This window comes from Notothenia rossii (assembly GCF_949606895.1).
Source record: "Notothenia rossii genome assembly, chromosome: 12".
NCBI lineage: Eukaryota > Metazoa > Chordata > Actinopteri > Perciformes > Nototheniidae > Notothenia > Notothenia rossii.
Genome location: NC_136911.1, coordinates 14,524,322 through 14,550,530, shown reverse-complemented (window position 1 = coordinate 14,550,530; position 26,209 = coordinate 14,524,322). Strand labels below are relative to the sequence as shown.

Here is a 26,209-nt window from a genome sequence, read left to right as displayed (position 1 = left end):
ATGGCTAACAAGTTTAACCCGGACAGAATGTTTTTTTGGGCCTGCTCCAATTTCCATATTCCACGTACAAGTGGAAAGCATGATTAGTTTGTAGTTTGATTTTGTGCTGTCAGCTCAGTTAACTTAAACAACCACTCTTCTTTATTTGTTGGCCTTGTGAGCAGGCTAACTTGCCAGCAGGGTAATTCATTTTAGTGGCCGCTTGCAGCTTCTGATGCCAATGAGATTCTATTGTATACATTTGAGGAATACACTGTGGAAATATTTTGTATCAAACTTCATGGCCTGTAGACTTGAAAGGTGGAGAACTCTCTAAATGTATAAAGAATAAAATTGTATCTAAGCAATTTGTATTTGAATCTGAAAGGAACTTTGTACCCAGTTAGCTGCCTAGCTAAACAAGAAATATGGGTGCATATTTAGGCTGCAAGCTAATTAATTAATAACTTACGTGAATATCAAACATTATGAAAAAATGTTAGCTGAACTTTTAATAATAGTAACAGCTGATTACAGCAATTGCCGGACATTTTAAAACTCCGGTAAAGGATAATCCATTTCCAATATGTGCAAAATATTTTTGCCTCAATATGGGTAAATACAGTTTCTGTTGATAATGCAGTTAAGTGTAAGCAATTGCCATTTGTGACCAGGCAAACGGAGTGTCAAAACAATGAACGGTTTAGTTTACCTCCAGTAAAATAAAATGTAGGCAACCGTTTAACCTCCAAAAGGATACCTCCTCATTAGAAATGAATGAAAGCAAAAAAAAAATAGAGATAGGCCAAGTCGAGTCGAGTTTCGAGTTCGGATATGTAGTCAGTTTTGTGTACTCTGTTCTCAGAGCCTCCAATATGGCTGCTGCAGGATGGGTTACATCATCTCAAATCCTCCCATAGAGAGCATGGTGTCTGGGGAATTACAGCTGGGGTGGGAAAAGGACGCTCTATTGGCCTGAATCCACCACAAACCTGACCTGGATACGGGGCTAGAATGTTATCTGATATTAACAGTAACTGGGTTCCTCTTACATCTTTTTTTCATCCATTTTTTTTTTCTCTCTAATCTCTTTTCATGCACAGGCCCAGGACAAGAGGAAAGCTCTGGAAGAGACCAAAGCCTACACCACCCAGTCCCTGGCCAGCGTGGCCTACCAGATCAATGCCTTAGCCAACAATGTGCTGCAGCTGCTGGACATCCAGGCCTCGCAGCTGCGGCGCATGGAGTCCTCCATCAACCACATCTCCCAGGTCAGAAACACACACACACAGATTCACACACACACCACAGACCGTACAGCTGTGAAGAATGGTACCCCACACCCCGCTTCTCCTTTTCACTTTCAAACAGACTCTATTTTCAAACACAGTACATAGACTTCTTTAGAACCCCTGGTTCCTTTTTATTACTCAGTATTTGGTATCAGTCTTGCACAAGTGTCTGACTGGCTGTGTGTTTGGCTAAATGACTGCTGGTCTGTTTTTCTTTCTTTTATGCTATTTTCCTCTTCTGAGCCACAAAACACATTATGTACCACAATCTCTTTAACTGGCATGTATTGGTCTGCGATACTGATTACATAGCAGCCCTAACACACATAAGGACATCATTATAGTTCTGTCTTGAAGCCTGTAGTCATATTAGTAACATGTATCCCCATATACTTATATAATGTTATTTGACAGAAAAATATCAACAACAATTTTCCCAAAATACAATGATTCGAACCAATAAGAAAGTGCTTTTTGAAGCAGTATATGTAATGGTATACATATATACCCTGGCAAATATAAATGATTCATTCATCAGCTGAGGAGATCTTGCTTTACTCTGAAGACATTGATAGCTATCTCTCTGATATTAGTTGTTTAGCCCTTGGTTTGATATGTTTCAAATCAAAGGACAATATTTAATCTTTAGAGAATGTTTGCGTTCATGTGATGACCTGTTTACATTTATCAGTCTATCAAATTCAGACATTTCTGTCTGGTTTTCATGTAATTACCTCTTTCTCCAGAAAATCATCATTCATTAATTTATTTTCGATAAAAAATCAGTGTTGCACATCAATATATAAGGTCATATCTAACTTATGTGTATCAAAATATGTTGCTTTAAACAACAATGTTTTCTTTTCCCAACCTTTTTTCTTGCCATGGCTTGAGGGTTCTGCCATGTGCAGGTAAATCCAGCCGCTCATCCAATGAAGGCATTAAGAGCTCAGACAAATCAAACAGAGAGCTCCGGTCAGGTGGCATGTCGTAGATTAGAAGTGTGAGGCATTCACTGAACCGGGAACATGTATAACACAGTTTGTAATGTAGTGTACATTCTTAATAATGTTAGGGAGTGATGTGGGATGGAATGGAAGTTCCTTTTTACACTTCTTTCCCATGGATGCTATCTGTGTTTTTCCTCTGTCAGAGCTTTGCTAGGAGCGCCAGAAATTCGTTCAGATTTCACTGAAGGTCAGCCTAATGGAAGGAAAGAGGACTTGTGATACTTAAGGGTTTGAGAGAGGGAGAGAAAGAAAGCAGAGAAATCCGGGCAATCGGAGGGAAGGATGAAGGAAATGGGAGATGGATGACGACAAGCAAAGAAAGGCAAGAGAGAGAAACCAAAAAGGCATATTTACACTCCTTCAGGTTTGGAGTCAATATCGGACAAATGTCATTCAGCCTATGCCAAGGTCACTGCCTGCCTTGGTCTCCATGACAACCCCCCTGGGCCAAGTCTGAGAGGCAGTTAGACTTGGTGTCTGAGATCAGAAGTAAGAAGCCATTGCCAAACATTTAACCCCAGGCGGAGCTTACATTGTTTGACTTCTGTCTCAAGTACTCATCACCAGCTCTTGCCTTGTGCATGGGAAATTCCATTCTTCCTCTGCTATTTTTATATCCATGTTTCCGTAACCATGGTAAATATGGACCAGTTTGTGTCATGATGAGTCACATTTACTGATGATGGGTCAGTGAAAAAAGTGTTCCTTCTTGTTTAAGGTCCGAAAAGTGAAAACATTATCTTCCAGATAATCTGTATAGCCTCAAGAAAAACACCCTACTCCTTCAGCCTTTTCCTATTTGATCAACATTTCCCTACAAATATGAAGGCTTTCAAAACTTCAAAACACATAGTGCCTTAAAATTATGCAAAATCCACTTTTTCTTGTCTTTTATAAATAAACAAGGGTCCCCCCCGTCTGTGTAAAGAGATTCTGAAAGTTTCAGAAAAAAAGATTGTGTAACCATTAGCCGATAACCAACCAAGGTGACCCCCCCCCCCCCACCCTTATCACCTGAATCTCCTCCTAGAGCACCATTGTGTTCTTTTAAACCAAATCTCTCTCAGAGGGGCGTGGGGAGTGGCTCCTTATTTTCATCTAAAGTAACAGACAGAGAATCAGCCCTTTTGAAACAGGGCTGAAACAGAGGGGATTATGGGTAATGCTACAATGATCTGTTTGGTGTTTCGAACCAAACACTTCAGAGACATGTTTTGTATATATCTGAGACCCATAATATATTAATGAATAACCGTATAATAGGGGACCTTTAATCATTCTTCATCTCCATAGTTATTTGATATGATTGGAGAGAGGAAGTCCCAATGTCTTTGCTTTAATGATCCGTATCTCTGTTTTAATACTATATAGACAGGGCTGTGAGCTCTGCGGGCCGTGGGTGTGTTTTATTGCTCCACTGCAGGTCCAGAGGTGGATCATTATCGTGTCGCCCATAAGGCCGGCGTTGCATTCTGCTGAATGGGTAATGTAGAGGAAAGTCTGCAGCTCGTGGGATATCTCTTTGTTTTAACAGCGGAACAGTGTTTTCTCAGGTGTATACCAATGAAACATTATGACTCAAGACACCAATGATAAACACGCTGTACAAGACTATAGTACAGTCACACTAGCTGTTTCTATTTCTGTCATTGTGTTCTGTTTTGACTTTAGCCTGTGCCCATCCACGCCTGAAGATGGGACGCTCTCTGACATTAGTGTGTCAGTCAGTGTGTGGTGAGACCTAGCCTGGCGTCAGGGCCATTTCTGTCGATGTGCCCACAGTTGGGAGGGCTTAACTCTGGTCAGGGTGTGTCAGCTTGGTTATGGAATCTCTCCAACTGGAACTGGTTCCCCTGTACTGTACTGTAATACATAAAAAAAGGAACAAATACGATGCACGATTTTGAAAGTCATAATTCGAATCTTTAGCAATTAAAGGTGGGGTAGGTACGTTTGAGAAACCCGCTCGAGATACACTTTTTGTTATATTCCATGGAATGCTCTTAACATCCCGATAGCAATGAATATCTTTAGTGCTTTGACAACAAATCCATAAAAAAATGTCATCTGTGGAAGCCGTAGTACTTTAAAAAGCACGACCAATCATTTTAGCCCGCCCGGCTAACATAACTGGATGGCCTACCTGCCTGTCAGCCTTCCATCTGTGCACAAACTTATCTCGTGCCCTCATCGGTCATGTGCGCGTTCGTGTGTGTTGGAGGAGGGGCTCTGTAAGGAAGCGGCAGATTTCTTCCGGCTGTGTATTTTCAAATTCTAGCGCACTCGAGCTTGTTTCTCCAAAATTACTTACCCCACCTTTAAACTCACTTCCTCAACTGCAGAGTTAAAAACAAACTGCATTCAAACACCTGTAATGCTGCAACTTCAGCAATTTAAAAGTGAACTATTTACAAATGTACTTTTGTACTTTTTTTTTTATAGAACCCAATGATCCCAATTTGTAGTACTGAGATGTCCAACTGGTTCCATGTTTTCTGCAACTGGTTAAACTTTATTTTTGACATTTAGTCATTTCAGATGTGTTTGGATATGTTAATTAAAGTCGTATATTTACCTAAACACTTATTGATATTCAGTGGATGGCAGGGTCAGGCTGCAGTATGGCAACATTATTGTGTGTGTGTGTGTGTGTGTGTGTGTGTGTGTGTGTGTGTGTGTGTGTGTGTGTGTGTGTGTGTGTGTGTGTGTGTGTGTGTGTGTGTGTGTGTGTGTGTGTGTGTGTGTGTGTGTGTGTGTGTGTGTGTGTGTGTGTGTGTGTGTGTGTGTGTGTGTGTGTGTGTGTGTGTGTGTGTGTGTGTGTGTGTGTGTGTGTGTGTGTACAGGTATTTGTTTCTGCATAACCTACCCTGCTGTCATTCCCTTTCACAAGCCGGGGTCTCTGCGCAGTATTGAGGCGGAAGGGCTGATGGTTAAATAGAGTCGCTTGCGGGGCTTCCACCTTGTGCTGCGTGTGAAGTGGCTGCTAAGAGACTGCGAACAGGGAGCGCTTTGTGTGTCCGGCGGAACAAAATGCCTCGCATTGAAAACCCCTCTGTGATACCCCAAATAGAAAGGGAAGAAAGAAGAAAAGGCTTTGCGTGTGTTGGGGATTCACAGTCAACCCAAGTCATGCTGCAGTTCCCGTATCCTGATTTTCATATTTTCTCCACTGACACAGATCTGAAGTTCAATGCATTAGTTATTCTCTTGAATCTGATCTGCACCACATCCTTTTTAGAAATAGACATTTGAACCCAAGGGTATGCATTCCCACACAAATTAAAATCTGAACTTGTCATTAATGCCATGAAAAAAAGTGATAGTGAGTCATAGTTTCGGAGCCTGTGGCATTTCATTGAGGGATCGTTGGTGTGGAGAATGAGTCGTAACAATGGAATACAAGCAACTTTATTTTAGGAAACTTGGGGACATATTTCAACTGAAATGGTTCAGGAAAAACAGAGAACCGCAATATAAATGCATATTGTTTCTGTTGGCATGCTATGGGTAAACAAATACATTCAGCTCATGGTTCAGCACAATACCCAATGTAGAGCTCACTCTTTGTTTAACTATGGCATTCTGAGCAAACCTGGAATTAAGACAAACTGATATTTTCCTCTAAAAGTATGGCCACTAACAATTATAAGTTGCCCTCCAGCAAATGATGCCATGGTATAAGGTTATCCTCAGTGTATGCTTGTCTTTATGAGTCGATGCGATAACGATTTTTATTGTGGGATTTTAGTCAGACTGACTCAGTATTTTCTTCCTAAGGCAAGAATTGTGGGGAAATGTGGTCAGAAAAATGTGTTTCTATAGTATTGTTGTCATGCAAACATGTATCTTAATGTGAAGAACTTTGTTTTACTTTTTAGAAACGGCAAATTGAAAACTTGTTGATTAATCAAGTGAAAATTCAAGTTTGACTGTCGAAAGATCACTGCTGTCCATGTGACGATAACAAAAACAGATGTTTTGATATATGTGGTTGTAGAAAATACACTTTATATCCCAATATTTTGACAGAAGAGCTGTGTTTACAGTCATGTTAAATAGCCAGTACTCATTGTTGTTTGTGGCCAGTGTGTGTTTTGAACCCAGTGACTGAGCAGAGTGATGAAGCAGCACAGCAGGCGGACAAATCTACTGTACACCCAGTTAGTTCCCACAGCTGTGCACTTCACTGTGACGCTGTTACTACAGTTGCACATTATTCTTATCCAATCACATGTGTCAGCCCGCGTTTTATTTATGATCTCAGCGGGCATGCACTTCATTGTTTTGGGTATTTTTCATTCCAGTCCTCATTCCCGGGCTGTGTGTGTGTGTGTGTGTGTGTGTGTGTGTGTGTGTGTGTGTGTGTGTGTGTGTGTGTGTGTGTGTGTGTGTGTGTGTGTGTGTGTGTGTGTGTGTGTGTGTGTGTGTGTGTGTGTGTGTGTGTGTGTGTGTGTGTGTGTGTGTGTGTGTGTGTGTGTGTGTGTGTGTGTGTGTGTGTGTGTGTGTGTGTGTGTGTGTGTGTGTGTGTGTGTGTGTGTGTGTGTGTGTGTGTGTGTGTGTGTGTGTGTGTGTGTGTGTGTGTGTGTCACACATGCATCGACTTCGAATTGTGTGCTGCAGTGGTGGCATTTTGACCTCCCGTCGAAGAAGAATGGCTCTCATCCAAACAGGAAATGAAGCCTGATAGGTCTCTGTGAGAGTGTGTGTGCGATGTGTGTGTGCGTGCCTTGTGTTTCCTGCTGATCCCACACGTTGGTCTCTCTCCTGGTGGTCTCTCCCACTTGCCTGGCTGTGAAATGCAGAGTTTGTCTGTATTTTCTTTCACTGTTGAATATGTATACTTACTCTAGATGCCTCTTTCCGTTTTCAGAGTTTTTTTGCGATGTGAGTTTGTGTTAGAATCTTTGTGTGGTCCATTGCCTCTGGGCAGTAGTTATTCAACTGTTATGAAAAGATGGGACTGATAAAGCAAGTTATGATTGAAAAAAGTTTCATTCTTCATTAAAAATAAATCAATTATTTAAATTTAGTGTGGGTTATTTTCACTATTTATGTCAATGTTTTTTTTTTTTATGTAATAATTTGCATGTTTGGATCGAAAAGATTTAAATAAAATCCAAATCTTTTGAGAGCCCATTTTGACATCTTCGAACCGTTTTGCTTGCCGGTTTTGTCCGTACCAAAACGATATTCATAGTTTAAAATTAAGTAAAACATAAAAATGTTTTTAACATTTGTTTAGCCTAAACCAGAGAATGGTTTCCATTTTTAGATGACAGGTGTAATTGTTAATCCATTATTAAAATTGTAGCAGTTTGATAAAGAAGATTTACATTTATTTTTATAATTTCAGCTCTAATTAAATGATGTTGAACTTTTTCTTTAAACCGGGAAAACTAAATAGAAATATCTGAGTGTTTTTTAAAATAGTAATTATAATTGTTTTGATTCTATGAATTTTTTTGGATAAGAATGCCACAAATGTGTAGGTTAAAGCGCCTCCGGTATTAGAACATGTTTACTCACACACTATCCCTGCAGCAAAACAATAATTGTAATCTGTTGATAGCTGTTTTTTTAATTAATCCCCAAAGTTATTTAGACTTTTAAATATCACAAAACAGAGAGAAAGGCAAATCAAAATTCCCACGAAGACAGAAACGGCTTGTTATGTCACTCGTGTTACATCACCAAAACAGTCCAAAAACCAGAGGACAAACAGCACATTCTTATTTGAAAACATAAAATGTCAGATAGACAAAATAAATAATTTCTAAAAGTTACTTAATAGGTGTTGATTAGTCTGTCTAATCTCCATTTGATTAAGCATCCATGGGTATACCCCTAAACATTGTTGCTGCATTAGCTTGCTGTGTGTTTCATTGTGAGGTGTCACGCCCTAAATATGAAGTGTGCTAGCACATGCTCTCTGTCCTGCGTGAATAGAGGTTAAATGTGAAATGACTGATGTTCAGTGAATCATCAGCTCCTCTGCTCTGTGGTAACTTCCTCTCTTGCTCTCCCCTTCACCCCCCCCCCCCTCCCTACTGCAGAGCATCATCATCATTACCAGTGAATTCCTTCCCCCTTAAAGTCCTTATCTTACATTAAAAACTTTTTTTGGCAGTTGATTTCTGGGGGGTGTATGCAACAGATAGTCAATGTATGTTTCTTTATTTCATACTGAATAATATGTAAAAAAAGGAAAAATATTAGGTCCAATAAAAAAACTTTGCTTCTGGAAGCAGGCCATTTCGTGACGTCACGTGTGGTTCCCGGCTGCCGCTGTCTGGCTCCCTGCTGCCGTCCGGATCGACAGCCAATGCGCGCAGCCAGCGAGAGTTCACAACGAAAAATGGCGTCAAATATTGTTGATGTTTACGCATCAGAAAAAGCTAATAGCGCGGGTATTTGGCACAATTTGACAGAACAATTATTTGGTGTGGACGATGCGAGCAGTGACGATGAATCTGAACGATCTCTGCCGCCTTTTACACCAGAAATAAGAGGCCTAGAACCGTATAGGTTCGAGCCAGCAAAACGCGAATGTGCACCACCGGCCTCAGCTGAAAACATGGAAGTATATATATATATATATATATAAATGATAAACAAATTTCAAATTGATGGTTCACTCACCCTGGACAGTGTTAGTTTTTTCACAGCTTTATCGGACCTGTGTTTCTTTTGTAGGGGTTCCGCCAAGGAGTCTGACATCACTTGTGTTTCACCCTGTTTACTATCGGACAGCGTTGTCTCCCGTTGGCCGCGAAATATCGACGATGCCTGGGGCTCAGCCTCGGAACGCGAGGAAGTCATTGGGGTTGAATCACCTGTCCTAATTGATGGAATTGCACCCTTTCTTATGTCCAACTGTTTTTTGAAACCCATCTTCCATTGTTGGTAGCCTTCAAAATCATCAGGGACAACAAAATGTGCCCCACAAATAACGCTGGTTTCACTGGCGCACTGCCAATTTTTTCTTGTGTTCCGCACAAATCGCTCCCATTTCTCCCGTAAAACCTTCTCTTTCGGGAACAAATGAACGGTAAAACCATCCCGATTGGTGTTGCTACACCCGCCAACGACACACCTCTTCACCATGATCCGGAAAAAACAAGACAAACTCGGAGATAAACACTGATACACAAAGTTGACATGCGGCTATACCAGCAATGCTACACTGTGTGATGCTGGGACGGGCTGAACTCACCAGGATTCGCGGAACCACACGTGACGTCACGACACAGCACCAAGCAGCGGCAAGTTTGAATCCAGACTTTTCTGGATACCTCTGAATTTGACCCATTTTCCCGATATTAACAAGTGATTTACAGCAAATAGGAAACGATATTCGATCTATATCACGTGTTACTGGAATAAGACCCAACAAGTTAATGCATTTTGAAACAGTTCTATGATCTTTCAGCTACAGTAAATTACGCAAGATAAGGACTTTAACAACCCTCTGCAATTAGATCTAATCACTACACCTCTGTTCTGCAGTTCCTCCCTTTTTAAGAATAATGTAAGCAATTATTTGACATCTCTGTATAAACAGGGCTGACATGGAAACACCAACCCCCCCTTATTGAAGTCACAATCTGTTGAGTTTTAGCTGTTGGTGTTTCTTGTCTTTTTTTGTTCTCTGAATCTAATGGCGCATTTCCACTGCAGGGCCTCGCACGGCTTAGTATGTATAGTTAGTCCTTGGTAGGCCAGGCTCACTTTATGCTGCGTTTCCATTACAGTTTAAGAACTAGGGTAGTAACTATAGTAACGCAGTGTAGGCGGAGCCGTGACGTCATCTTCAATGCGAAACACAAAACCAATATCAGCCGTTAGCTGTGTTAGCCTCAGAGCTCACAGCTCCTCGTATCTGTTCAGAAACTAGACAAAAGTTAAACAAGTACAAACCACAGACTGTCTGTGTCATGGCGAACACCGTCGCTGCTTCATTTATGTCTATATAGGCCGTTGTTGTGAGTGTGGACGGTCGGAGCATACAACGTTAGCTTAGCCGATCTCCATTCAGAAAACACGCATTTTGAAAGGTTTTTCACCTGCAGTCTGTCTGCAGACTTGTCAAAGCATTAATTCATGGTTTGTACTAACCGGTATCAGCATGTTGTTACTTCGGCATCATTTTGAAACGTGTGTTACAATTAAATCACGGTAACATATGTTCATTTTGTTGTAGTTGCCAGCGATTCTCTCACTAGTCGAGCATACTCAGCCCGGTTGTTGGCCGGAAAGAACCTCGATTTTGGAGAGCCAGAAAACTGTGAAAAAGTACCCGCTAGCCGGAACTACGCCCAGTGGAAACGAAACCAAAAACGGGCCGGGCACAGCACGCTTAAACCGTGTTCCGCGCTGTAGTGGAAATGCGCCATAAGTGGGGGCATTATGTAGGCTCACGCTCAGCTTGTATGTAAACTTCATAGCTCAGTCAGAATGATGTTTGGCTGCAGCCCAAAAGTTAGTACCCGCTAGCCGGAACTACGCCCAGTGGAAACGCAACCAAAAACGGGCCGGGCACAGCACGCTTAAACCGTGTTCCGCGCTGTAGTGGAAATGCGCCATAAGTGGGGGCATTATGTAGGCTCACGCTCAGCTTGTATGTAAATTTCATAGCTCAGTCAGAATGATGTTTGGCTGCAGCCCAAAAGTTAGTACCCGCTAGCCGGAACTACGCCCAGCGGAAACGCAACCAAAAACGGGCCGGGCACAGCACGCTTAAACCGTGTTCCGCGCTGTAGTGGAAATGCGCCATAAGTGGGGGCATTATGTAGGCTCACGCTCAGCTTGTATGTAAACTTCATAGCTCAGTCAGAATGATGTTTGGCTGCAGCCCAAAAGTTAGATTGGCAAAAGTCAGGCGAGGTGTTTCCATATGTGCTGTGTTAGCAAACAAAGTGTCGACCTTGGCACGCTGTACTGGCTCTTCGTTTTCCCAGCTGGGATAGAAAATCTCTCCAAGGTTTCACAATTAAAATCCTCTCACAACCTCCGCTTTTGGCTTTATCGTACTACACATGATTTACCAGACAAATCTGTTCTTTGAGGGATGTTTAACTAAAAGCTGCCAAATGGAGAACTCCCCACGGGGTGTTTGACCTCCCATTTTCGCTCCGAGTGTGTATGGAAGCCCCGTCATGCTATGTGATGCTCTAACTGATCATACAAACAGCCCCACCGAAGGGCCTTTGGACGACAGTTTGACTTCCCAGATGACAGGCTTCAGATGTGCTGGCTGTACTCACGCTGAGAAACAGACCAGACAAAGAGGCGTTAGCTTGGCTTGTTGCAAGGTTTGGAGTGTGGGATTGTTCTGTTTCGACAAATCATGCCAAACACATTGAGAAACAAAAGACTTGGAGCTACAGAAGCCGACAGGCTCAAGAATGAAACCAGGCGACTGGAAATGTACTTGTTCAAATCTAGGTGCCTTACAGCAGTGGCTTCTGGTGTTTGGACTGTCCACAGATCAACCTGTGGGGTCATGGGATGAAAAATTAACACAATAAATCTGAGCAGGCCCATTATTGTTGGTACCAACAGTGTGTGAAGTTCTACAATTGATTTGATTGTCCTTTTAACCTAGATTAAACAGTCACAACTCCACCAACAGTAATTTCAGGGCATATTGATGCAACCAAACCCTGCAATGTCTTAATGACACGGACAGATAATCACATTTCCAGGCTCTTAAAGTGTCTAGGTTTCTGTATTCATCAAAAACAACCTGTTAAGGATCCTTCTCTAAAGGAAGTTATTTCAGGCAACACAGATTTTTTTTTTAGCTGAAGCCAACAGGCAGGTTGAGAGAAAGCGGGCGCAGCAGAAAAAGCACACTTCAGCACTTGCAGTACTTCATAATGAAATAACTCCTGGAACACACCGAGCATAACAAATCCTTCAAATCTGCTCTCTTGGGTGAGCGTTGGTAATTTATAGTGTGAGCGTGAAGCAGGGCTTTCCAGAGTCAACTTTGTCCTGTAAAATATTGGAAAGAGAAACGTTCTTGTCCTCATCAGCCTGTCTTCACCTGTTGGCGCCTCCAACCATTGAGATAAATCCTCTTGCACAGTAAGCCTGATACTGGAGTTCAAATGTGTTTAACAGACGTGTTCTTCATAGTTATTATCTTCTCCTAATCCCACAGAACAAGGATTTCTAATTCCTGAACTGCTGTAAAACAAGATTATTTTAGCTGTCAGCCAGGAATGGCCTTTTAATAAGACCTTGTGGCATGTCTTATTTCATCATTATGTGTAGTTCTGGTTTATGAAATGACACGCCAGTAAAACAAGTCCATGTCCTAACATCCTTGGACAGCGTGATTACTTTTCAGTGTTGTGTGGTATCTCAGAGGAGCAGTAAGAAAATTCCTTGCTGTGAGTTTGGCAAAACATGTCTTAAAATCATATGCAGTTGACCTCTATAATTAACCATTGGCACATTGGTCTGTTCAGGCTAGCCACACATGTACACAGACACATTTGTATGTTGGGTGTGTTTGTTTATTAGTACTCTTTTCCACATGAAGTGTGTAAGCTCCCCACTACGCCTACACATGCTGTGCAGCTTTTTTGTTTGTCTATGCGTTTTTGCATAGCTGGCTTTTTATTGAGCATATCACCCCGAGGCCGATCTGCCAACGCGCTGAAAAAGCTGTTTCTTTTTGTTGTTGAAGTGAAACCAGCAATTCCATATCGGAGTCTGCAGACATGTTTTTCCCCCTTTTTTTTATTCTCTTCTTACCTGATCCTGTTCGTCTGGTGGGGAGTTGTCTTCAAAATCCCCTTCCTGGTGCATCAGTTGCCTGTTCCAGTAGACTGAGAGATTTATGCCCCTCCTCCTGCTGATGTGTGGACGTATTCTGTCCACGTTTGACCCTATTCCCAAAAAGCAAACCAACACACCTCCTGATCAGGCAGTTTTAAATCAGTATGAGGAAGATAGGTAAAATAAGTTCACCGCGTAAGAAATCTAATTTCACTTTTCAGATCTATCATTCACTTCCATATCTAAAAAGCTGTACACAAAGAATTGTGTCACCACAAATAAATTGCCTGCGCTCTTATCTCCATTTTATCGTTTTTATTGTCCAAGCTTTCAGTCAAACGAGAGCCAACAAACACACAGAACAATACACAATGGAGGAAGAGTCATTGTTCAGGACACACCTGCTGTTGATGGAAGACAATAAAGGTTATTTTTGAATTACATTTTATATCAACGTATACGTAAGTTTACTAGGTTGTAAAGAGTTCAGCCTTAAAATGTTAAAGTTCCCTTCTCCAAAAATGTTCTTTTTTCAGCGTGGCCCTTTCTAGATTGCCATTTTGAAATGCTTCATCCAGTCAGTCAGGATGCATTGAATTTAAAGGCAAACTAACCTAGTTTGAACTAAAACTAGATCCTCTCTCCTAGACTGCCCAGCCTGTCAAATGTGGCAATGTTTTCTGGAGTGACACGATATCACATCAGATTCCTAGGTGTTGAAGCCCAAACTATCACATTAGCTGACTAATGTGTCCCATTTTTAGAGCTGGAAAACGTGTCCAAGTGCAGGGGCAACCAAAATGGCAAAAATCTGGATAAAGAAAAAATTAATCACACACATGTAGGCTTTGGTTGCTCCTAGCAACACAACAAGGATCTGTCATTGTGGCAACCACTGTGCTGACTCACTCGTATCCCAAAAAGGGAAGAACTCTTTCTGTACAAAGTAATCGGCCGGATTCGTCTGGCTAGAACGTGTGGATGATGATAATGGTGTTGGCAGCGATAGATGACCTAGATCCTAACCCTAGTTGTATTGATGGGTGACTCTTCTCTGGGTGTGGGGGGAAAACAAAAGTGAAATGTTATATTGAGTGAGAAAAGACAAAGGATTCAGAAGAAGAATTGAGTGGAAGGAAGAGTTGCCAGTGAGTAAAACATGAAAAAGAATCATGAAGAGAGACCCTTTAAATCCTAAAAGCCTCTGGTTGATGGATAAGCCAAACACCAGAGCCAAACTACTCAATGTTCTGGAAAAACACCCACACTAGGCCTCAGACATATGGTTGACAGTGGTTGAAAACATGTGAATCATCCACCTCTTAGTTTAGCTTCTGAGTTCATTCTCTTTCCACCAAACCGATGGACCATTGGGATCAAGTAAACACCGTTTAGTGCCAGTTGAAGTCAAGAAGAAGCTGTTTAGGGAAGAAGCGAACTATGAAGTTGCCATTGGAGCTCCCCATTGGGTCAGACCTTTACATTTTTGTCAGATCTTCTTAACGTTCTTCAGCAGAGCTCTTGACAGGGTGGCTCTTCGTTGGGTGGTGTCGAATACACCCTTCTGAGAACACTTATATCATCACCCTGTACTGTTACAGCAGGGTTATTTTCTCGACATACAGGAAGGAGATTAACTCACACCATGTTGCCTTCTCACTTCCCTCCTATGCCAGCTGCGATGATGTTTGTCCACACGTTTCTCTCTGATAAGGGGAGTGTGTTCAGCCAAGACCGGATGCTTACTAAGTTTAGCTACATCATTAGCATATATATATATATATATGATTTAAAAAAAAACTCTTTTGTGGAGGAGGAGTTGGTTTCAATGGTTTGTTGTTTCCTCTTTTTGAGTTTTGTCAGAAAACTGCTTCTTCCCCATCATTTCTTGTGATATCGTGGTCCTATTAATTCAAAATGTCTCTAAAGATGTGTTTGTTTTGAGGTCACAATGAGGTGAACTGAGGTTAAAGCTAAGATTTGGAAGTAAAAACAGACCTACGATCAGCATTACTACCCTGCAAATGGAAACAAAGTCGCCGATAAGATTTGGGCTTTTTTCAGAGCATCATGATTCATGGCAGTTTGGGAATTATCTCTTAACTTTGGAATCAAATGAATATCTCAAATGCACTCACAGTGGAAGACTTGCACTCTAGTTTCACATGCTGCCAACATTGGTTTGTTCGCCTCATTTGGAAAACGTTATCACTGCACTCTTTTTATATTAAGAGCCTTTTGTATTCTGGCAGGTTAAAAAAACATGACAGAAGTCAGCGCTCTGTCATCCCTCTTAATTCAAACAGACACAACAGGGCATTGGAAAAGAACAGATGTTTCCCGTTTGTATGGGAAAACCCTTTGGGAGAAATTATGTATGAGTAACTTTGCCTGTTGTGAAATATTGATCTTCTTTTTTTCTGTCAGTTTTAACAATCCACTGTTTTATGTCCTTGTAAGAATTCAAATCGGCTTTGCATTATTTTTTTGTAATATACACTAGAGCAGTGATTCTCAAATGCGGGTACGCAGACCCCTGGGGGCACGTTGGGGTACTGCAGGGGGTGCGTGAGATTTTAAAAAAAAAAAAGAAAAAAAAAGTTCATTAAAAAAAAAATAACATGCTTGATTAAAAAAATAATCTTAGTACAATAAGTTAAATAGAAAACACAATTTTATATAAAAATATTCCTAGAACCACCAAGGGGGTCCTCATATAAACATGTCAAATGTGTGTATTGCATTTTATAGTTTTTCACAATATATCATTTTGTTCATTGGTTTGTTAAACATATTACTTAAATAGAAAAACTCATTGGAAAAATCTGTTTTTATAAAAATGTTATGTTATGTTTTTTTTTTTCATGCATGAAGATGAAAATATCCTTAGTTTGTTGTAATACACGAATGAGTTAATAAATCACACTGAGGGAACATCACCATATTGTAATTATGTATATAAGCTTTTTCAATCAAAAATGTTCGGGGTCGTTCAGTGGGTACCTGGCCGAGAAAAATGTTCAAAGGGGGTACATTACTGAAACAAGTTTGAGAAGCACTGCACTAGAGCTTGTCTGCTCTCAGGCCTAAAATACCATTAATGTCACAGTTTAAAATTAGACTTGATATTGTCCAGAGAGGACTGTACTGCTGGACAACGCATAAATCCACCAGTGTTGTTGATCCCCCTCGCTCTGGACTGAGTGATACTTGAAGGCTATACAGTGAAACAGAGACAGACCTCAGTGCTGCTCCAGATCCCTGTGGCATGAAAGGACTCCTCTGTTGGCTCTGGTCGCTGACTCCTTCCCCCCCGAGAGACCATCGTTTTACTGGTCTACCCTCAGCAGACATTGCAGCCTTTCATCTCTCAGAGGAAGGGCAGCTGCTCCTGGGCTGCTCTGCGCTTCTCAAAAGTGAGGATTTTTTTATTTTGATATACTCTATTAATACCCGTGGGGAAATTGTTTCTCTGCATTTGCCCCATCGTAGTGTTAGGAGCAGTGGGCTGCCATTTTGAACGGCGCCCGGGGAGCAGTGTAGGGAACGGTGCCTTGCTCAGGGACACCTCGGTAGCACTTGGTCTTGCCGGGACTTGAACTGGTGACCTTCCAGTTGCCAAGCCAAGTCCCTATCGACTTCGCCACCACCGCCCGTTTTTCTGATTTTCTCTGTTTTTATTTTTTGAATATCTGGATCTTGGATGTTGGTCAGACAAAACAAGAGATTTGAAAACATCCGTTGACCTTTTGGAACACTTGAACTCAAACAATTAAACCTTCACTTTATATTTTTGCGAGATATAAACAAGAAACTTTACATCTTTGAGCCGTAAACAGGATCATTTATGATCAAAACCCAACTGTTAGAATTCAGTAACACGTTTATATTATTATTCTGAGCCAGTAGTGTTCAAGGTTTTCTAATGCATATTTATTACATTAATTCATTTGTATAAAGGGGACTGGCTAATTAATGGAACATTGGTGCAATTTCAGTAGGAAAGCACTGTGCTTTCGAGGAGTATAAATAATGTATCACAATTTGGCTCTAGCATTTTGAAAAAAGGGAGATGAAAGAGTCCTTTTCTAATAATAGACATCTGGGAGGATATGAGTTTAATACACAATGACTTTTGATGTTTGAATGCAGGGTTCCTTTCCGCCAAATGTCTTCTACAATCTAGATTCAGTAGTCAATAAACTCATCTCATCAATTCTTCTTTGAGGTCACAAATATATGTTCAGAAACACATGCTTCATCCATTATTTGTTTCAGGCTCTTCCATTTACCACAATCGATGTTATTAGTGTCCGGGGCAATGGCTGTTGTAAAATGATTACGACCTCGGTGATGAAAAGCACAGCCTCATGATTAAATTAAATCTTCTTAAGACGCTGTATGACGAGTTTATTGAATCCCAGAGGACATTGTTGTGCCGTACCATCGATCACATCTTCTGTCTTCGCTGTCATTTACAGACGGTGGACATCCATAAAGAGAAAGTGGCCAGGCGGGAGATCGGGATCCTGACCACCAACAAGAACACGTCGAGGACCCATAAGATCATAGCGCCGGCTAATATGGAGCGGCCTGTCAGGTACATCAGGAAGCCTGTTGACTACAATGTATTGGATGACGTCGGCCATGGTGTCAAGGTGAGTGTTCCAGATTTTTGGGGTGTTTTTCTCGACTTTTAGATCTGCTACCTCATCAGATTTGTGCCCACTCCATTAGTTATTCTGCTTCTGTTCTTACACTATGTCTCATGTTCTTCCCTCCCCCCTTCCTCTCTTCCTTGCCGGAGGTTTGCCTGGTTTTCTGGCTCACACTCCATCTCTTTCATCTTCGGAAAGCACCCCTTCTGACCCTACAGGAATACGTTTCAGTGTGGGTTGGTGGGAACTGGTCGGGGGTGGAGATGAACTAAAAAAAAGTGATTACATCATCTAGCTTTCCGAAAACGGCCCTATTCTTAGCATGATCTGTAAACGGGCGAGCGGAGGACAGGTTTGTGAGACGTTTTTAAAGGCACTTAGGCCTCGGACCGTCCTCGTAATCTCGTTCTCTAGTTTCTCTTAGCAGACGAATGATGTTGTTAGAATTCGATTTGTAGTTTATTTTCACATCAGTGCAATCTAAAAGGTTTGGGGAGAAGCTGATTTTGATGTGATACACTCTGATAATCCAAGTGTGACATTTTAACTCCCACTCTACCATTAGAGCTCACGTTAGCGGTCACTGGGTCATCCTTATGGTGGTGGTAATGACATTATTTCCTGATGGCCAAAGGCATTTTTGCGACCTCCCTACCCTCCCCCCTGAGCGTTCTCTCCCCCATCAATCAGCCAATCAATTGCAACTCTCAGATAGATCTAGTTAGAGGGCCGCCATTACCGTACCGCCGCGTTACGGGCATTAAAGGCAGGATAAAAGCCATTGTGTCACTCTCAATTGACTGTGTACTGTCATGGTGGGAGGATGGGGTGTAACCTATTTTTATGTGGGTGTGTTCCCATCAAAGGGGTCATGTTTACACTGCTTATTAATGTTCAAATTGTACTTCAAATAGTTTGAAGATGTTTTATGACATACATGAACTGTTGCTTCTTTTATAAAAGAAAGAGGTGTTATTTTAATAACTATTAATTCCCTCTTTTTCTAAAAAGGGACTCATGTCTTTATGCTAAATCTGAAGCTAGATTAGGGATGTTAGCTTAGCATAAGGCCTTAAATCATGAAGCTATGACTACACTGTCCAAAGTTCCAACAGCAATTCAAAAAACAGTTACTATCACCATTTCTCACAGCCTTCTCAAGGAGGCTAACGAGAGAGTTACAGTAACTAGATATAAAAAAAATACTTGAGTTTAAAAAAAACACAATGTATAAATTAGTCTTCATCAAAAGCTTAAATCAACAGATTATGTAGTTGACAAAACAATCTCACGACTTATTTAGCAGCTGCTCTGATGCTTTTTATAATCTTGAATGGTCTATATATCCTGTTCATTTATAAGAACATATTGTTTATATGCTCACAGGGCAAAAAACCAGCAGAATCCCTGTGAGGCTCGTGTGAGTCATCCACATTCCTGACTCTACTGTGTTAGAATAAACAAAAGAGCTTCTAAAAATCAGGATAGCAATACGTCATCGCTCAATAGTGTCAAATTACTGAAACCATCGTGCTTCATGGCTGCTTTGAGAGTGTCTGATGCGTCTATTAAAAGAACATTGTATATTACTCTGGGCCTAATCCCAGTAGATTCTTTATTCTTAAATTTGTTATGTGAATGTGACGGGGAACTGACACACAGACACACACTTATATCACTCACCTCCTTTCATCTATGCATGTCACAGCCCAAAGAGCCAATCAATATTTTACATTAATACTTCATATTAATTTATATAGTATGCCGCGATGGCTGCTGTCAGAGACCCGACTTGTATAGAATATCTATAGCCATGGTTTACTTACTGACCAGGATCAATACTTGAATGGGAGTTTAAATCATGTCCATTGCCTCCAGTTAACTGTGAAGCGCTTTGCATGTGCCTGAGTGTTTACACTGGCGTACATTTTGAATTGGTTTTACGGCCTCACACAATGTTTGTACAGTTAAACACCACGGCGTGAGCTCTAGTGCAGAGAAAAGACAATAAAGTGCTCACATAAATGATTTAATAGCAGCTGTTCTCAGATCCAAAGTAGCAAGAAGATGGATTGAGAGAATAAAGACTTTCAAATTCATCTGATAGATAATCTTCTCTTAGCGTCACATCAATAATAAATGAAATGTCTTTAGTTGACCGATCAGGATGTTTTCTCAAGGCATTTTGACAGTGGCATGATGTTTGAGCTTCAAAGATAATTCATTCTTCCAGTCAGCTGAGGTTTAATCTAGTCAACTGGGATGATGTCAGGTGTTTGACAGCATTACTCGGACATGTAGTGTTTTTTCGTTTATGAGTTTAAAAGGTTAGTTTAAAGGGAGAGACGGTGAAACAGTTCAGCATTGGTGTCCGTTTGTATTGCAGCCAGAACAAAAATCAGATTTGATTTTCTACACAGTGATAGAAATGTTTCCATAGAAAGCACTGTCAAAACCGATGGTTACCTTCACCTAACAACTTACTGTGGCTGCTTGTTCTTATTGTTCCTCTTACACCTGTACAAAGAATACTATTATCTTGTTCTTTAGATGACTAACTGAAGGGTCAAATACACAGTGATTCATTCATACCAGGTTAAATACAGTAATATTGGATCAGATTCATGCTTAGTTTCCTGTAAAGCCCTTGTGTGTAGCCAGTCAATTACAAGATCAATTAGTAGAGAGCATATCAATATTTAATTACGATTGGCAGGGTTTGGCGAAAAAAAGGGTTTCAACTAATGTAAATCAATAAAAAGAGGTTTACATTTTAAACATACTTGCTAATTGATTACCCAATAATCAAATAATGTATGAGCTGATGGCAAGTGTGAGTTTAAGAGTTATAATCTGAGTTAAAACACAAACAAATTCAACATTAGCAACTGTCATGTGTCACACCAGCAAGAAAAGTCAGATTTGCAAACACATTTGTCATCTTTTCCGATTATTTTTTGGGATGTATCCTTGTCAACAAACCCAAGCTCAGGGGGTGAATCCCTTTTTAAGTGAAAGATGACTTGCTAATCAAGCCACTTTGACAGACTTCATTGCTTTAGATTTTCACCCCAGCTCAGCAGGCTAAGCCTTTTTGGACTCGATAATGACCGTAATCTGAACCGGAGTCCGTCCCATGATTCAACTTTGAAATAATTCAAGCATTTCCACGCTGTCATTCTGGTTTCTGCAGCAGAACAGATACAGCATTAGCCGGGAAGATAAGAGAATGCTGTAGTAGGCTTTTACCTTCCTAGCATGACCTAGATTGAAAATTGAATCTCGTCTGGCTCTGATAACCCGGGGAGAGTGAAATTTGAATGGGAAATGTACCATTCAGAGCTTTACTCTCTTTTTAAAGAGGCAGAAAGCTCTCTTCATGCTGACCTTTGCCAGGAATGTGCTTTTGGTTTCATCTTCACGCTTTCACTGTGGTCTTGTGATGCTACAATGCTTTATGCAAAGGCCACTAGGGAAGCTGCATTATAGATGAGCCACTTGACTCGGCAGTTGTCAAACCCCACTGTTATGTTGGCTTTATATTCTCTTTGACAACAGCCCGACCAAGTACAAAGGTGTTTTTAATCGCTGCGGGTGATGTGATAATCTCAAATTGAATCTAAACATGGATATGTACAAAAGAAAATATGAACCAATGAATGGCCAGTAGACTTAAAATCCATATATATATGCAACAAACCTTTGATTTACGAAGATAAATTCACTTTCAGATTGAGATAAAATGTGTTTTTGATTGGGCACACTAGCTTTGCCAACAGATCCCAGTGATTTGCTTCTAGTTTGTCTGGTACTGGGTGTGGCACTGTATGTCTGAGGAAAAAGAGCAGCAGGCAGGAGCTGGTAGAATGACCTGCCTGGGCCTTGCTAAATGTTTACTCAGTGTAAATACCACTTTTTTTGCTCGCTTGTACTTTGACTTCTACTGATCCGTTTGGACATGGCCATTTTGACATGCCCTGTTTCTGTCTCTTTCTCCTGTTTTTTCTCCTTTGCCTTCAAAAGTGGCTAAAAGCCAAGGTAAGTGTGGTTGTCACATGACCCATTTTACTAGAATGTAATATTGATAGATCCCAGTTCAACTCCCTTTCACAACAAACCCCTGTATGTGTAATCATTATTGTCATTTCCCATGTTGTTCCCTTTAACAGACTTGTACTGTAGTCCTCTTCTCCCAGAACACCCTGCTTGTCACTGTACCAACTGTGTGTGTTGTCCTTTACATGTTGTGTAGTTGTCTATAAATGTTCTATAGATTATTCAAAATCCTTATAGGCTACCCAGACAAAGCTTAACTCGTATCCTTATGTGTGTAATAAAGTATTGCAGAAAATGTATGTGTAATTTGAAATACTGCAAAACCAGATGTTGCTAATTTTAAAGCTTTAGTTATTTGGTGTTATGCCAGTAGCCTGGTTGAAACAACACAGAGGTTTCTAACTTACAATTAGCAGCAAGAGTTAAACATAAGCCAAGGTGGCATTACATAACTCTTCAAACATTACCAACTGAAATATACATCTGTGTGTCGAAGAGTCTTAATCTGGGCAGCCTATAACATTTTATTTCTGTCACATAAGTGCCTGAAGTCATTTGTCTGTTGAATACGTGTTTTTTCTTCTTGCCACAGCAACATGGAAACAATCAGACTATCAGAGGAGGAACACTATCGCGGACCAATCCGCCCACGCAGAAGCCGCCGAGCCCTCCCATGTCAGGGCGTGGCACGCTCGGGTAAGGATTTCATTGAGTCGCCACGAAAGGATGGCTAATCCTCTAATTATAAAACATTGAACATTTCAAAGTTGATGTTGTGGGGGCGACACAAGAACATGCAGTTTTAAGTACATGTTGCATTTATTTAAGATTATTTTTGGGCCTTTGTGCTTTCTTTTATGAATGAATGTTTGGTGAAGAGTAACATTTAAAGAAGACCGCCCACACCGAGCTAACATCATGTGGTCGTGATGTGGTTTTGGCTTGGAAAATATTTGAAATGACAACATTCAAGTGAGTGAAGCCATAGAAAAGGCTCAAAAGGCAGTCTTGGAACTATGTGTCAGTGTCAGGCCTGATGAAGCATGTCATCGTCTGATGCACAGCGGCAGTAATCAGATATTAATTTCCCAGGGTAAACTGTGCCTCACCTCCAGCCTTTTAGCTCGCTGCATCCAGCTGGGTAAACTGATAGGATGGACTACAGTCTACTGAACACGGCCTCGCAGTTCTGATAGCAGATTGAATTATGATCATTCCTGTCCTTGATTCATTATGTCTTTCCATCTTTGCAGACGCAACACATCCTACAAGACCCTGGAGCCGGTGAAGCCTCCCACAGTGCCCAACGACTACATGACCAGCCCCGCCCGACTGAACAACCAGCAGGGCCAGCAGAGCCCCGGACGCACGGCATCACTCAACCAGAGGCAGCGCACACACAGGTAGATAACACACAGAGACACACAGTATGTCTACAGCAGGGTCGGCTTCATTTGATGTGGCCCGCAAGAGCTTGCAAAGAATATAATACGTTTAATATACGGTTACATGCCGCTTTACCGAAGCACGTTGTACATAAACTACATGTCCCACAATGCATCTCATTTTGTGACATGCACACTGAAGAGGCTTGCAATTATTTGCCCTAGACTTCTTTTTTCAGATGTAGTTAATTATGAAATGTACCCTATAATAATCCAATGCAGAGGCAATAATGTAATTTAATACATTATTTTATAGATATGTATATTTCTTAAAGTTATAACCGGCCCTTTGAGTGCAACCATAATGCTTAATGTGGCCCGCGATGAAATTTAGTTTGACAACCCATGTAGTTGAAAAGTATTTAAAGTCCAAAATACAAAGCAGCCACACATGCAAAAGTCATTATGATAAAAACAAAAACATATTTTATACCATTGATGATTATAAGGTGCCATCATGGGCTTTGTGAGCTTCGATATCCTTTTATTTTCAAACATTTTACAGACTAAAAAGTGAATTGATTGAATAAAAAATAAATCGATAAATGAAGCGATAATTACAATATTTAATTGCATGAATCTAAGAAAGAAGCAGAGAAATTTCTAGACACTTTCTGTGCACTTTGCGCGACATTTAGTATAGATTAGGGGTTAGCTACAGTACTAGATCAACACACACACACACACACACACACACACACACACACACACACACACACACACACACACACACACACACACACACACACACACACACACACACTACTTAAGGTCAAGTCAGGTTTATTTGAATAAGCAAGAAGTTAAGCAAATACAAAGCAGACAGGAGGAGTGGTAGTGAAATTGCAATGGAGATAAATACTTTGACAGTATACAGTATCTCAAATAACTTAAAGTGAAACGCCTAAATATAAGTCTCGAGCAAGTTGCACGTATTATAGAGTTAGTATCTGCCTCATAACATCAGGCTAATTGGCAGCCAGATACTGTTGCCACCTGCTGATGATGAATTTTGAGATGCGATACGATACGATATACTTCTCCGTCCTGCAGTTCTGCATACATGTACATATACAAACATAGTAAACATTAAAATACATACACATATCATCACTCATACACCGTTTGAACAAACACAATACACAGACGCACATACTGGCAATGGCGACCCATAGCAGAACCCTCATGGCCAACATTTAAAAAGCACATTTAATTACATGTGAATGTTAAGAAGCTTAATGGACATAGGTAGGAATGAGTGCTTATGAACCCTGACGCTTCTACCAGAAGGTAGGAGCTGGAATTCTGGGTGGAGCATGTGGGTGGGATATTCTAGATCAACTAACTTTATGAAGAAAACTCTCTTAAATCCTGCAACTGAAATGGTAATCGACTTCGCTTAGCTTTTAACCGTGAGTAAGACAGGAACAGGAACTGTGTGTGTTTTGTGAGTGAGGACTTTATATGCATAGGTGTGAGTGGTATTAGTGTTCCAGCTACCCCTTTGAAATGAATACTTATGCGTATAAAAGCATCTCTTCAAAAATAAAACACAGTTCCCCTCCATGTCACACAGCTCACATCTCTTCTCTTAGTTCAGCTGTTTGGAGCACTTACGCACCTCTTCCTCCTCTCCGCTACACTAAATCCAGCATTTGTCTGACAAGGGTTTCTCACCGCTGCCTGAATCACATTGATATTAATATCTGTAAAAGCCTCTGATATAAAGTGCCATTTAAAAAAACCCTAAGTCAACTGCAGCATGGAAACCCTTGAACATGGCTCTTGTTATACAGCAGTCTCCCCGTTCGTCAAATTTGAGTTACGAGTGAGCCTCATTAGCTAAAAAGCCTTTAATGCTGACTGTGACACTCGTGAATATTACATAACTATTATATTTTCCTTACCCTCGCCTCAACTTCTGTTTCTTGCTCCCGTTTGTTTGCACAAAAGTAGTTCTTCTACTTTGTATTGATGTCCCCCCGCCCCCCCCCCCAACGCCCTGCTTCAGATAACATTGTTGCCGCATCACTATTTGATTACACAGGCTTAAAGTCAGCTTTGCTTATTCAGCCCATCCGTCTCTGCCATCCTCAGCTGAGAGCTAAATTCAATATCTGCGTGTTCCCGCTGTTATCATCTAATATCTTCCTGTGGAAAAGATTACACCGGCTTCAGGTATCATTTGGAGAAAACATGCTTATTACAGTCGGTCATGGTAATAACATGTGTTACTAGGATTCCTACTTCAACTATACAAACCAAACAGAATGCATTTCAGATTTAGAGCAAGTTAAAAAGATATTTGGAACACATAACCATGCTGTATTTTAAGTAGTTTTTTTTTTTTTTAAGTGTATTTTGCTTGCTCAATGACTCTTAAAGTACTTTTCTTATCTCAAAATAATGATGACTTCTGCCACAGCGACTGGTTTATGATTTTGAAATACTTAATTGGTGCACTTAAAATAAACCACGGAAAGAGAGGACTGTACATGTTAAATACAGTAAAAGCCCTATATTTATACTGTGTTATTTTGCACCAGCAGGATATACATAGCAGGATATACATAGGCTGCCTGTTTCTCTGCTGAATACGTTTGTTCCTTTCATTTTGCAGTCTCAAAATAAGTGCCTTTTGAGACTCCAAAATACTTAAAATGTGGCTTTTTTTTTTAGGGTTATACACATTATTTTTGAGGACTGAAAGGACTGTATTTTGCACTCTCTGTGTAACCTCGCCAAATCGTTAAACCCGTAAACATCACTATGTTATTTCATGTAATAACGACCAATTTGTATCTGTTTAACTTCAATTGTGAAGCATCTCATAACCCATCCACAAGCTCAGAACTTCTTCTTTTTATTTTACAATAGCTGAACATTTCGCCCCAGATGGTCCTTTTCAAAATATGTTGCAGTTAGGTCTGAATTTGGCATACAGTAACTGATCTAATTTCTCATTTTAAGATTATTATGGC

General features: G+C 40.7%; 1 protein-coding gene across 5 annotated transcripts in view; it reads left to right on the top strand.

Moving 5' to 3' along the window:
* abi1a (abl-interactor 1a) overlaps positions 1-26,209 on the top strand; it is a 51,500-nt gene that overhangs the window by 11,531 nt on the left and 13,760 nt on the right. For 3 of the 5 annotated variants that reach the window (XM_079662223.1, XM_079662225.1, XM_079662226.1), the window contains exons 2-6: positions 1,083-1,250; positions 17,551-17,727; positions 21,751-21,765; positions 22,376-22,479; positions 23,037-23,186. In XM_079662223.1, coding sequence (XP_079518349.1) covers positions 1,083-1,250; positions 17,551-17,727; positions 21,751-21,765; positions 22,376-22,479; positions 23,037-23,186 — 614 coding nt within the window. The remainder of the gene's footprint in view (positions 1-1,082; positions 1,251-17,550; positions 17,728-21,750; positions 21,766-22,375; positions 22,480-23,036; positions 23,187-26,209) is intronic. The other 2 variants (XM_079662224.1, XM_079662227.1) reach the window with 1 other exon arrangement.